General features: G+C 43.7%; 1 protein-coding gene across 1 annotated transcript in view; it reads left to right on the plus strand.

Annotated features, from left to right (window-relative positions):
* The window catches only part of LOC122544103 (kinesin family binding protein), a 54,735-nt gene extending 46,226 nt beyond the window's left edge, over positions 1-8,509 (plus strand). Inside the window, exon 7 of the mRNA XM_043683141.1 lies at positions 7,538-8,509. Coding sequence (XP_043539076.1) covers positions 7,538-8,416 — 879 coding nt within the window. The 3' untranslated portion in view covers positions 8,417-8,509. The remainder of the gene's footprint in view (positions 1-7,537) is intronic.
* The last annotated feature ends 5,646 nt before the right edge of the window (positions 8,510-14,155 follow it).

Here is a 14,155-nt window from a genome sequence, read left to right on the forward strand (position 1 = left end):
TGTATTCCTGATGAAGGTCTTGTGCCCGAAACGCAATTTTCCTGTTCCTTGGATGCTGCCTGACCAGCTGTGCCTTTCCAGCACCACTCTAATCCAGACTCAGGTTTCCAGCATCTGCAATCTTCATTCTTACCAACATTATCAGTGAGCCTCCGGTGAAGCACTGGTGTTAGTGACACGCTTTCTATTTGTGTTTACGTTTTCTTGGTTGGTGATGTCATTTCCTATGGTGTTGTAATTTCCTGTTCTTTTTCTCAGAGGAGGTTAGATCGGATTCAAATCGATGTGTTTGTTGCTAGCGTTCCCGTTGTCACTTTCAATAACACAACCTATAGACAAACCAATGAAACGCTCATGGGACCTCCGATATCAGGGTTCTTAGCAGAGGCAGTAATGCAGAGACTCGAACAAACAACTCTGCCAACCATTCAACCCTAACTTAGGGTCCACTACATGGCTGACACCTTCGTCATCACTAAACTAAACAATTATAATGAAGCCTTTAAGACCATCAATATCCTTACTGGCATAAAATTCACAAGATGAAAACCACAACAAACTGCCATTCCTGAATGTCACAGGAGAGCGAACAGCCAGCGTCTGCAGGAAAACAACACATACGAAACTGCAGAAGCAATCATCCTAACACCCTCAAACAAAGCTGCATTAGAGCATTATTTCAGTGAGTCACCAGACACTGCAGCACAGAGGAACTACGAAGAGCAGAGGAAACCCACCTATACAGCGATTTCAAAAAGAACAGGTACCCAATGAACACAGTCTGCCCACTTCTCAGCAACAAACCCAAACAAACAGATAAAACTTGTCCAGAAACCCTAGTCAGTCTCCCCTACTTCAAAGACATCTTGGAAATGACTGCCAGACTACACAGACCACTTGGCATCATGGTAGGCCACAAACCCACCAACACATTAAAACAGTAGCTAATGAACTTGAAAGACTCTATACAGACAGCAAGCAAAACCAAGGGGAATGTAGCAGAAACAGACAAGTTTCTGGAATCAAGAATGATTCTAATGTAGTGAGAGTTCTAAGTGATTGATTGTGATAGGGGACTGTATAGTCAGAGGCACAGACACATGTGTCTGTGGCTGGCAGCGAGAAATCAGAATGGTTGTTGCCTCCCTGGTGCCAGGATCAAGGATATCTTGGAGAGGATGCAGAATGTTCTCAAAGGGGAGAGGGACCAGCAGGAGGTCATTGTACACATTGGAACTAACGACAGGGGAAGGGAAACAGATGAGACTCTGAAGGAAGAATATAGAAAGTTAGACAGGAATTTAAAAAGGAGGTTCTGCAGGGTAGTAATATCTGGATTGCTCCTGGTGCTATGAGCTAGTGTGGGTAGGAATAGGAGGATAGAGCAGATGAATGCGTGGAAGAGGAGCTAGTGCAGGGGAGGAGGATACACATTTTTGGATGACTTCTGGGATAGAAGTGACCCGTACAAGAAGGACGGATAGCATCTGAATTGGAAGGGGACTAATATTGGACAGGGAGATTTGCTGCAGCTGTTTGAGAGGATTTAAACTAGTAAGGTAGTGGTGGTGGAATAAATCCAGAGAAGTTATTTATGTGCAACTGAGAAATAAGAACAGGAAGATTACCTTATTGGAATTGTATTATGGACCCCTCAATAGTCAGCAGAAAATTGAGAAGCAAATTTGTAAGGAGATGTCAATTATTTGTAAGAATAATAGGGTGGTTATGGTAGGGGAATTAAAACTTTCCATACATACACTGGGACTTCCATAGTGTTAAGAGTTTAGATGGTGAGGAATTTGTAAGTGTGTACATGAAAATTTCTGAATCAATATGTGGATGTACCTCCTAGAGAAGGTGCAAGACTTGACCTACTCTTATGAAATAAGGCAGGGCGGGTGACTGAGGTGTCAGTGGGAGAGCACTTTGGGGCCAGCGACCATAATTCTATTAGTTTTAAAATAGTGATTGAAAAAGATAGACTGGATCTAAAAGTTAAGGTTCTAAATTGGAGGACGGCCAATTTTAATGGTATTAGACAAGAACTTTCAAAAGTTGATTGGGGCAGATATTTACAGAGAAAGGGATGGCTTTATCTTGAAGGTAAAGGTAAATGGGAAGCCTTCAAAAATGAGATGACAAGAGTCCAGAGACAGTATGTTTCTGTTAGGGTGAAAGGCAAGGCTGGTAGGTGCAGAGAATGTTGAATGACTAGAGAAATTGAGGTTTTTGTTAACAAAAAGGAAGCATATGTCAGGTATAGATAGCAGAGATTGAGTGAATCCTCAGAAGGTTACTAAAAGGAAGAGCAGGCATGGAGCAGATGAGCGCAAAAGAACTGGTGGCCTGAAATGCATCTACTTTAATGCAAGGAGTATAGTGTGTAAGGCAGATGAACTTAGGGCTTGCATTGGTGCCTGGGAGTATGACGTTATTGCAATCACAGTGACTTGGTTAAAGGAAAGGCATGATGATTGGCAACTAAATGTTTCAGGATATAGATGCTTCAGACAGGACAGGGAGGGAAGTAAAGGGGGGGTGGAATTGCATTGCTGGTCAGAGACGATATCACGGCTGTGCTAAAGGAGGACACTATGGAGGTCTTGGGCAGTGAGGCATTATGGGTGGAGCTGAGAAATAAGAAGGGTGCAATTCATTGTTGGGGCTGTATTACAGGACTCCCAACAGTGAACTTGAGGTAGAAGAACAAATAGGTAAACAGATTATGGAAAGATGTAGAGGCAATAGGGTAGTGGTGATGGGAGATTTTAATTTTCCCAACATTGACTGGAATACACTTAGCGTCAGAGGTCTGGATGGAGTAGAATTTGTAAGAAGTGTCCAGGAGAGTTTTCTAGAGCAGTATGTCAGTAGTCCGACAAGAGAAGGGGCCATATTGGACCTGGTACTGGGTAACAAGCCAGGACAGGTGGTAGAAGTTGTGTGGGGTATTTCTTTGGGAACAGTGACCACAATTCTGTAAGTTTTAGAATACTTGTAGACAAAGATGAGAGTGGTCCTAAGGGAAGAGTACTAAACTGGGCCAAGGCCAATTATATCAAAATTAGGCAGGAGCTGGGACATGTGGATTGGACACAGCTATTTGAAGAGAGGTCTACATTTGATATGTGGGAGGCTTTCAAAGATAGGTTAGAGATATTGCAGGATAGACATGTCCCGTTAAAGGCAAAGGATAGGAAGGACAAGATTCGTGGATGACAGGAGAAATTGTACGACTAGCCAAGAGGAAAAGGGAAGTGTACATAAGGTCTACACAGCTAAGAACAGAACAGGCCCTGGAGGAATATCGGAAGGGTAGGACAAGTCAAGCGGGCTAAAAGGGGTCATGAAATAGTTTTAGTGAGCAGAATTAAGGAGAATTCCAAAGCATTTTATTCTTATATAAGAAGCAAGTGGGTAACTAGAGAAAGGATTGGTCCACTAAAGGATATTGAAGGAAGGCTGTGTGTCGCACCTGAGAGAATGGGTAAGGTTCTGAATGATTACTTTGCACCAGTGTTCAATGAGGAGAGGGACATGATGAGTCTTGAGATCAGAGATAGAAGTTTGATTAGTCTGGATCACGTCGACATAAGTAGGGAAGATGTGTTGGGTAGGCTAAAAGTTATCAAGGTGAACAAATTCCCAGGACCGGATGGGATCTATCCCAGGTTGCTGAGGGAGGCAAGAGAGGAAATAGCTGGGGCCCTGACAGATATCTTTGTGGCATCCTTAAATACAGGTGAGGTGTCGGAGGACTGGAAGGTTGTTCATGTTGTCCCCCTGTACAAGAGGGGTAGGAGAGATATTCCGGGTAACTACAGACCTGACATCGGTGGTGGGAAAGTTGCTGGAAAGGGTACTGAGGGATAGGATCTATTTATATTTAGAAAAGAATGGGCTTATCAGTGATAGACCAAATATTTTGTGTGGGGGAGAGCATGCCTTACTAATTTAATAGAGTTCTTTGAGGAAGTGACCAAGTTGGTAGATGAAGGCAGGGCTGTTGATGTCATATATACGGATTTTAGTAAGGCGTCTGATAAGGTTCCCCATGGTAGACTAATAGACTAATGAAGTCACATGGTGTGCAGGTGTTCTAGCTCGGTGGATAAAGAATTGGTTGAGCAACAGGAGACAGAGAGTAGTAGTTGAAGGGAGTTTCTCAAAATGGAGAAAGGTGACCAGTGGTGTTACACAGGGGTCAGTGTTGGGGCCACTGTTGTTTGTAATATACATAAATGATCTGGAAGAGGGCACAGTTGGTATGATCAGCAAGTTTGCAGATGACATGAAGATTGGTGAAGTAGCCAAAAGCATAAGGGACTATTAGAGAATACAGGAGGATATAGGTAGACTGGAGAGTTGGGCGAAAAAGTGGCAGATGGATTTCAATCCAAACAAATGTAAGGTGATGCATTTAGGCAAGACCAATTCTAAAGCGAATTATACAATGAACGGAAGAGCCTTGGGAAAAGTTGATGAGCTGAGAGATCTGGGAGTGCAGGTCCATTGTACCCCGAAGGTTGCTGCACAGGTGGATAGAGTGGTCAAGAAGGCATATAGAATGCTTGCCTTCATTGGAGGGGGTATTGAGTATAAGAGCTGGCAAGTCATGTTGACATTGTACAAGACATTGGTTCGGCCGCATTCAGAATACTGTGTACAGTTCTGATCGCCACATTACCAAAAGGATGTGGACGCTTTGGAGAGGGTGCAAAGAAGGTTTACGAGGATGTTGCCTGGTATGGAAGGTGCTAGCTGTGAAGAGAGGTTGAGTAGGTTAGGTTTGTTTTCATTAGAAAAAAGGATATTGAGGGGGGACCTGATTGAGGTTTACAAAATCGTGAAGCCTATAGACAGGGTGAATAGAGACAAGCTTTTTCCCAGGATGAAGGATTCAATAACGAGAGGTCACTCTTTCAAGATGAGAGGTGGAATACTTAAGGGGGATACATGCGGCAAGTACATCACACAGAGAGTGGTGCCAGCAGAGGTGGTAGAGGCAGGTACGATAGTTTCAGTTAAGATGCGTCTGGACAGATGCATGAGTAGGTGGGGAGCAGAGGGATACAGATACTTCGGAATTGGGCGACAGGTTTAGACAGTGGATTTGGATTGGCTCAGGCTTGGAGGGCCGAAGGGCCTGTTCCTGGGCTGTAAAGTTTCTTTGTTCTAAGTCTATAAAGGTAGTAGAAGTATACTTAAGAGGGGATTGATGAGGTCAGAACAATGGACATGATCCATATGGACTTCACTAAAGCATTCAACAAGATAGACTGTTTGCAAGCTTAGATCTCGTGGCGTACAGGGAGAACTATCCATTTGCATACAGAACTAGTTCCAAGATAGAAGACAGCTGTGGTAGAGGGTTGCCTTTCAGATTGGAGGCCTGTGACCATTGGTGTGACACAAGGATCGGTGCTGGGTCCACTGCTTTTCATCATTTATATAAATGATTTGGATGTGAACATAGAAGGTATAATTAGTACGTTTGCAGATGACACCAACTTTGGAGGTGGAGTGGACAACAAAGAAGGTTACTTCAGAGTGCAATGGGATCTTGATCAGATGGGCCAATGGGCTAAGGACTGGCTTATGTGGTTTAATTTAGATAAATGTGAGGTGCTACATTTTGGAAAGGCAAATCAGAAGAGGACTTAGACATTTATTGGTAAGGTCCTGGGGAGTGTTGCTGAACAAAGAGACCTTGGAGTGCAGTTCCTTGCGAATGGAGTCTCAGGCAGGTAGGATAGTGAAGAAGGCGTGTGGTATGCTTTCCTTTATTGGTCAGAGCATTGAGTATAGGAGTTAGGAGGTCATGTTCTAGCTGTATAGGACATTGGTTAGGCCACTTTTCTGAGCAGTTCTGGTCTCCCTCCTCCTGGAAAGATGTTGTGAAACTTGAAAGGGTTAAGAAAAGCCTTACAAGGATGTTGCCAGGATTGGAGGGCTTGAGCTATAAGGAGAGGCTGAATAGGCTAGAGCTGTTTTCCCTGGACTGTCTGAGGCTGAGGGATGACCTTATGGAGGTTTATAGAATCATGAAGGGCATGAATAGGTTAAATAGACACAGTCTTTTCCCTGGGGTGGGGGAGTCCAGAGCTAGACGGCATAAGTTCAGGGTGAAGAGGAGAAAGATGTAAAAGGGACCTCATGGGCAACTTTTTCATGCAGAGGGTGGTACATGTATGGAATGAGCTGCCAGAGGAAGTGGTGGAGGCTGGTACAATTACAACTTTTAAAAGACATCTAGATTGGTAGATGAATAGGAAGGGTTTACAGGGGTATGGGCCAAGTGCTGGCAAATGGGACTAGATTAGGTTAGGCTATCTGGTCAGCATGGATGAGCTGGACCGAAGGGTCTGTTACCATGTTTAAAACAGCAGGGGGTTGGAATATGGGAGCAGGGAAGTCTTGCTGAAACTTCATAGAGCATTGTTTAGGCCACAGATAGAATACTTTGTACAGTTCTAGTCACCACACTGTCAAAGGATCGCAATTGTACCAGAGAGGCTACTGAGGAGATTAATTAGGATATTTCCTGAAAGTCTGAGTTATAAGGAAAGACTGGATAAGCCAGGTTTGTTTTCCTTGGAGCAGAGGAGGCTGAGGTGGCTCTATGACCATGACATTGAGGCCCACCACCATGTTGCTCTTCTGTACGCTCCAGTCTCCCATTGCTGATGTTTCTAGGTTGCATCAGGTCAGGCTGTAGTTGAGAGAGTATCAGGCCTGCTCCTTTGAACAAAAATAAACTATATCTGGGAAATGGTGCCACAAATCCTAGTTGTTGTCAACGTGACCATTCTCACATTGTCAGTCCCTTGACAGAGATCAGCTGACTCAGCACACATCTGAGTAGGTAAAAACAATGACTGCAGATGCTGGAAACCAGAGTCTAGATTAGTTCCAAACTTCCAGCTCAGCACTGTCCCCATGACTTGTCCTACCTGCCTGTCTTCTTTTCCACCTATCCACTCCACCCTCCCCTGACCTATCACCTTCGTCCCCTCCCCACTCACCTATTGTACTCTATGCTACTTTCTCCCCACCCCCACCCTCCTCTCACTTATCTCTCCACCCTTCAGGCTCTCTGCCTGTGTTCCTGCTGAAGGGCTTTTGTCCGAAACGTCGATTTTACTGCTCGTCGGATGCTGTCTGAACTGCTGTGCTTTTCCAACACCACTCTAATCTAGACTCAGCACACATCTGAGTTAAATCCTATTGGGAATGGAGTTCCAGGATTTTGACCCAGTGACAGTGAAGGATTGAGAGGTTTGGAGGGGAACTTGCAAGTGGGGATATTCCCATGTATCTGCTAATCTTGATTTTCTAGCCGGAATGATCATGCTATCTCAGGAGATTTGATGAAACTTTGTAGTGCATCTTACGGATAGGTCTGTCAGCTATTATGGAGCATCAGTAGTGGAGGGAGTGGATATCTGTGGATTGTGGCACCAATCAAGGGGTTGCTTTGTCCTGGATGGTGTCAAGCAAACTTCTTATTGTAGCCTGTCATCTTTCTCCATAGGATGATGTTGGCGAAATGGATTGGGATCGTCAGGAAGAGTTGAAAATCCGATTGAAGAAGGAAGAGGAGGAGAAGGAGCAGGGGAGGAAGAGCGCTGTGATGTTTGGATCCAGTGAAACGTTTGATCTGATCCAGTCTATTGAGGAGAAAGTGAGCTGCGTTTACCCTGTAGACTTCAGCAAAGCACGAGATGTGTTCTTGGTTGGGCAAAACTACGTGCAGGAGGCCAAAGAATTCTTTCAGCTGGATGACCATGTAACAGACCATATTGAGGTGGTTCAGGACCACAGTGCATTATTTAAGGTCCTGGCATTTTTTGAAGAAGACCAAGAAAGGCGTTGTAAGATGCACAAACGGCGCATTGACATGCTGGAAGCAGTCTATACAGAGTTAAATCCACAGTATTACCTCTTGGTCTGCCGGCAGCTTCAATTTGAGATAGCAGACACATACTATGAAATGATGGAGCTGAAAGTCTCTATTGCCAATCGGCTGGATGAATTAGATAGTCACAACATCAAGAAAATAAACCACCTCGCGCAGTCAGCCATTATGTACTACACCCTCTTCTTAGACTCACTGAAGAATTCAGAGAAGAAATTTCCAGAGAGGCTGGAAGCTGATGTCTTGCGACCAGCACTAGTTTGCAAGTTTCGCATTGGTTGGTTGTACAGTAAAATGATCACTTCAGACCCAAAGCTACAGCTCACCAACCTGCAGCAGTCGGTGGAGTGTTACCGCTTTGTGGTGGATTACTGCGAGATACAGCCTGAGGCCGCCAAGGTGATGGAACCTGAGCTGGAGCTCTGTGTTGAGATGGCCACCCTCTTGCCAGCAAGGATGGAGAAATTAAAGGCTAAAATAGCCGCTTTTTCTTAAGAACAGTACTGGAGAATCTACTCTGAGACCTGCTTCATTTCCCTCGCTCAGTGGCTGTACTTCCCTGTGTAATAAACATACCTAACATGCTCAGTTCAGTGTCTTTGTGTTTTGTCTCCAACTGTGTTTATATTTTATTCATTCACTATTGAATGTGTGCCTGGCAAGTCCAGCATTATTGACCACTCCTGACTGCCCCGTAGGAGATGGTAATGAGCTGCCTTCTTGAACCATTGCAGTCTATCTGGTGCTGTTATGAAGGGAATGTCAGGATTTTGACGAAGAGATAGTGAAAGAACAGTAATTATATTCCAAGGTAGGAAGGTGTGAGAGTTGAAAGGGAACATGAAGATACCTACATGCCTCCCATGTGCCTGCTGCCCTTGTGCCTCTAGATGGTAGAGGTCATGGTTCAATTTCTGGTCAGTGGTGACCCCTAAGATGTTGGAGTATTTTATTATCTGAGGGGTTGCTAATGGATGGTGAACATTATGCAATTATCAGTAAACATCCATAATTCTGACTTTATGATGAAGGAAAGATGGAGCAGCTGAATGTGATTTGACCTATGGCGCTATTGTGAGGAACTGTTGTATTGTCCGTTATGGACTTTGCATGTAAATGTCTAATTGGCAACATGGGTGTTTTCTTGGCGGCGGTTAATAGTTAAACCAGGGAAAATATATCCTGAGGTCTGGAACGAAGGCTAATTGGCTTTCCAACAGGTTTATGGCTATGCAGCAAGACTGCATCTGCTGGTTTTGGAACAGCTTGGCTTTGTAAAGCATGCCTTTTGGCATATAGTTTCACCTGATTTTTATGTAAGCCTGGTGCTGCTTTTGGCATGCCCTGTTGCATACTTTATTCAACAGATCCCCCAGCCTAATGGTCATGATAAAGCGTGGGATATTCAGGCCATTAGGTTACAGATTTAATACAATTCAGGAGCAGATAGCCACATTGTTTACCCCCTCATCGCCCCCTCTAAGATTAGACTAGATTCCCTACAGAGTTGAAACAGGCCATTTCACCCACAATCTACACCGCCCTTCTGTTGGACTTAAGATGAGATAGTGTACAAAGGCCCCTTTAATTTATAGGTTACTGTTGAGAGCAATTTCACGTGAGAACTGTGGCCCTGGGTCTTTACACCTCCAAGGAGAGAAGAGGATAGAGCAGAAGGAAGTGAAACAAGTAAAGATTACTTGAATTTTGTCATTAAGACTGAGTCACACTGAGAAATCGTTCAACTGAGGAAATTGTGGCTTATCTTGCAGTGTAAAAGTTGAGAGAAGCTCTCTGCAATATCCTGCTTTTTACATGGTTTTCAATTTGCTTTGAGTTCCCAAACAATTTGTCATCACTTAAGCAAGATCAGTGTATTTATTGTGCCATTCCCCTGGAGTGGGCTTTCCCCTCCCCAGTCCATCACAGGCAATGGAGTCAGGAACTAGAACTCGATCTCTGTACTTTCCAGCTTGGATAATCCAGGGCGACAATGCTTTTAGCAAAGGCTTTGTTTCTCTAGGGACAGAAGAGGTTGTAAGTCAGAGGAAAGCGTTTGGAAATGAGGAGGGTCAAAGGGTTGGTTAGAGAGGGGAATAGGTTGAGGGCCCAGTGGGAAGTATAAAGCGGGACCAGTTGGATACGTTAGAGAGAGTAGCTACACTTTGTTCAAATGCAAATAAATAAGTTGCTACAGTGCATTTGTTAAGCCATCCCAACTAGTACAGAATAGTATTTACTTGTTCAGCCATTTGTTGAGGTAATGGCTGATCTTAATCATCACCATCTAACAGCCACTAACAAATATTAAAAACATTTTTCTTAACAAACGACCATTGTTCTCAAATGGGAAGTTTCGATTGGCCAAGCAGTCTTAAGAATTTTTCAGGAGAGCTCCAGATGTTTTTGTTCTTTCATGGACATGGGTGATGCTGGCTGGATCATCATTTATTATCCATCCCTGTTGTTCCAAAAGATGGTGGTGAGCTGCTTCTTGAACAACTGAAATCCATGTACTGTAAGTAGACCCACATGGATTTCCATGTTTTGGACTCAATGGCAGTGAAAGAACAGTGATATAAGTCAAGGTGGTGAATGCTTGGGGGGGAACTTTCAGATAGAGGTGTTCCCCTGTTCTGTCTCCCTTGTCCTTCTGGGTGAAAGTGGTCATGGGTTTGAAAGATGCTGTCTAAAGAAATTTTGGCAAATTTCATCAGTGCATCTTGTAGATAATACATACTGCTATTATTGAATGTCGGCAGTGGAGGGAATGGATGATTCTAGTGATGCAAATCAGTCAGGCTGCTATTTCCTGGATGGTGTCAAGAATCTTCAGTGTTGTTGGAGCTGCACCCATCCAGGAAAGTGGCTGGTGTTCCATTACACACCTGACTTTTTTCTTGGAGATGGTGATCAGGCTTTTGGGAGTCAGGAGATGAGTTACACACTGCTGGTATTCCTCACCTCTAATGTAGATTAGATTACCTACAGTGTGGAAATAGGCCCTTCGGCCCAACAAGTCCACACCGACCCTCCGAAGAGAAACCCACCCCCCTATATTTACCCCAACAAATCCACCTAACACTATGGGCAATTTAGCATGGCCAATCCACCTAACCTGCACATCTTTGGACTGTGGGAGGAAACCGGAGCACCCAGAGGAAACCCGCGCAGACATTGGGAGAATGTGCAAACTCCACACAGACAGTTGCCGAGGCGGGAATTGAACCCGGATCCTTGGCACTGTGAGGCAGCAGTGCTAACCACTGAGCCACAGTAGACCAGGGACAATAAAATACAGGAGCAGAATTAGGCATTTGTCCATCGTACTGCTGCACCATTCACTCTTGGCCTATATGTTTCTCAATGCCATTCTTCTGTCTTCTCCCACTGTCCCTTTATCTTCTTTCTAATCAACAACCTATGTATCTTAAATACATTCAATGCCTTGGTCTCCACACCCATATGCGGCAGTGCACTCCAGATTCATCACCCTCTGGCTGAAGAAATTCCTCCTCATCACTGTTCTAAAAGGTCCTCCCTTCACTCTTGAGTCTGAACCCTCAGGTCCTAGTCTATCCTACTAGTGGAAACATCTCTGTCCATTCCATACAGGCCCCTCAGTATCCTTTACATTATGAGATTCCATCATCCTTCAAACTCCACTGATTACAGATCCAGAGTCTTCAACCACTCCTCAGATGACAAGTCCTTCATCCTGTTTCCACACTGTAGGGAATCTTATCCCAGGACTATTCTCGTAAAGTTCCTCTTACCCCATCCAATACCAGCACATCTTTCCTGACATCCGGATCCCAAAACCACTCCTCAGATGACAAGTCCTTCATCCTGTTTCCACACTGTAGGGAATCTTATCCCAGGACCATTCTTGTAAAGTTCCTCTTACCCCATCCAATACCAGCACATCTTTCCTGACATCCGGATCAGCACATCTTTCCTGACATCCGGATCCCAAAACTGCTTTCAGTATTCCAAATGCAGCCTCTGCAGTATATTTCTGTTGTTACATTCTAGCCCTCTTGAAATGAAAGCTGACATCACACTTGTTTTCCTAATTGCTAACTAAATGTGCATGTTAACTGAAAAGAGAATCCTGAACTTTGATTCCTAGGTCCCTTTATGCTTTAGATTTCTGAAGCCTTTCTCCTAATAGAAAAGCGCCTACATTACTTCCTACCAAAATCCATAACCTCTCACTTTTCTACATTGTATTCCATCTGCCTCTTCTTTATCCATCCTCCTAGCCTGTCCAAGTCCTTCCGGAGCCTTCTCACATTCTCAACAATACTACCTAGCTTTGTATCATCTGTAAGTTTAGCATCAATGCCTTCAGTTCGTTTGCTCGGATCGTTAATGTATAACATGAATAGTCCAAATGTTGAACCCTGCAGAACTCTAGTAGTCACCAGCTGCCATCATGAAAAAGACCTCTTTATCCCCACTCCTTTTCTTTAGTGAGTCAGCTAGTAAATATATTGATAATATATAATAATATAGTAATATCTGTGCATGCCAATACCTTATCTCTATAACTAGGCTCTTATTAAGCAGGCTTCTCTGCAGCACCTTGTCAAAGGCCTTCTGAAATTTCGAATAGATGTTAAGTCCACTGGCTCTCCTTTGTCTATCCTGCTCATTACCTACTCAAAGAATCTTAACAGATTTGTCAGGTATGACCTCCCCTTGATGAAGCTGTGCTGATTCAGCCCTATTTTACCATGAACTTCAAAATACCCCGCAATCTGATGCTTAATAATGGACTCTTGACTGAGGTCAGGCTTAACTGGTCTATAATGTCTTGCTTTCTCCTCCTTCCCTTCTTAAACAGAAGTGTTATGTTAGCCATTTTCCAGTCCTATGGGAGCTTCCCTGACTCCAATGAGTCCTGAAAGATCACCACCAATGCCTCCACGATCTCCCCCACTATCTCCTTTAGAACCCTGAGTACAGTTCATCTGGTGTAGATTTATGTGCGTTCAGACCTTCAAGCTTCCTCACACTTACTCCTTAGTAATAACCACTACAATTTCCAAATCCCTGCCCCCGAATGTCTTGAAGTTCTTGTATTTTGCTGGTGTCTTCCACCATGAAGACTGTTGCAAAATACATATTCACTTCCTCTGCCATTTCTTTGTTCCCCATTATTACTTCTCCAGCTTCATTTTCCAGTGGTTGAATATCTACTCTTGCCTCTCTCTTACCTTTTATATATCTTTAAAAAAAGCTTTTGTCGTCGCCTTTTATATTACGAACTAGCTTTCTATCATGTTTCATCTTCTCCTACAAAACCACCTGCCCCCTCCCCCGCCAAAGATTGCTTTATTGGAGTTGTCCTCCACTGGTGTTAAAGGCTTCCTAATCCTCTAACTTCCCACTAATCTTCACCACATTGTTTTTTCTTTTGCTTTTATGCTGACTTATCAGCCTTGGCCTTCCCCAGTATGTTTCTTCTTCTTTGGGATGAATGTCTACTCTGCTTCCCAAATTACCCCCAGAAACTCCCAGCCATTGCTACTCCATCATCTTCCCTACTAAGCTCCCCTTCTAATCGTTTCTGGTCAGGATCTTTGTAGTTACATTTACTCAATTGTAATACTGTTGTATTTGATTCCAGCTTCTCCCTTTTAACCTGCAAGATGAAATCTGTCATATGGTCACTGCCTCCAGGGGTTCCTTCACCTTAGCTCCCTAATCACATCTGCTTCATTACACATTACCAGAAACATAATTGCCTATTTGCCTCTACCACAAAAAAAACCGTCTTGTAAACATACACAAATTCCTTTTCTTGGGATCTGCTGCCAACCCAATTTTCCCAGTCCTGAACTCTCCCATGATCATTTTAATAGGGCTTTTCCTACATGCCTTTTCTATCTCATGATTTATTTTCTGCCCCTAGTAGTGCTAGGAGGTCTGCACCTAAGTCCCACCAGGGAGCTTTTTCCTTCACAGTTCCTGAACTCTATTCATACAGATTCTATGCCTTCCAACTTTATATTACTTCTTGTTATCGATTTAATTTCATTTCTAACAAGGCAACAGTCTGTGCATCTGCCTGTTCTTTCAATAGGATGCATTTCCTTGGATATTTAATTCCTCTCGCAGCCATGTCTCTATTATACCTACAACATTGCACCTGCCAATTTCAATCTGCTATACAAGTTAATTTACCTTGTTTCATATACTGCATGGAATTAAGTATAACACCCTTGG

Source organism: Chiloscyllium plagiosum, chromosome 46 (genome assembly GCF_004010195.1).
Source record: "Chiloscyllium plagiosum isolate BGI_BamShark_2017 chromosome 46, ASM401019v2, whole genome shotgun sequence".
Taxonomy (NCBI): Eukaryota; Metazoa; Chordata; class Chondrichthyes; order Orectolobiformes; family Hemiscylliidae; genus Chiloscyllium; species Chiloscyllium plagiosum.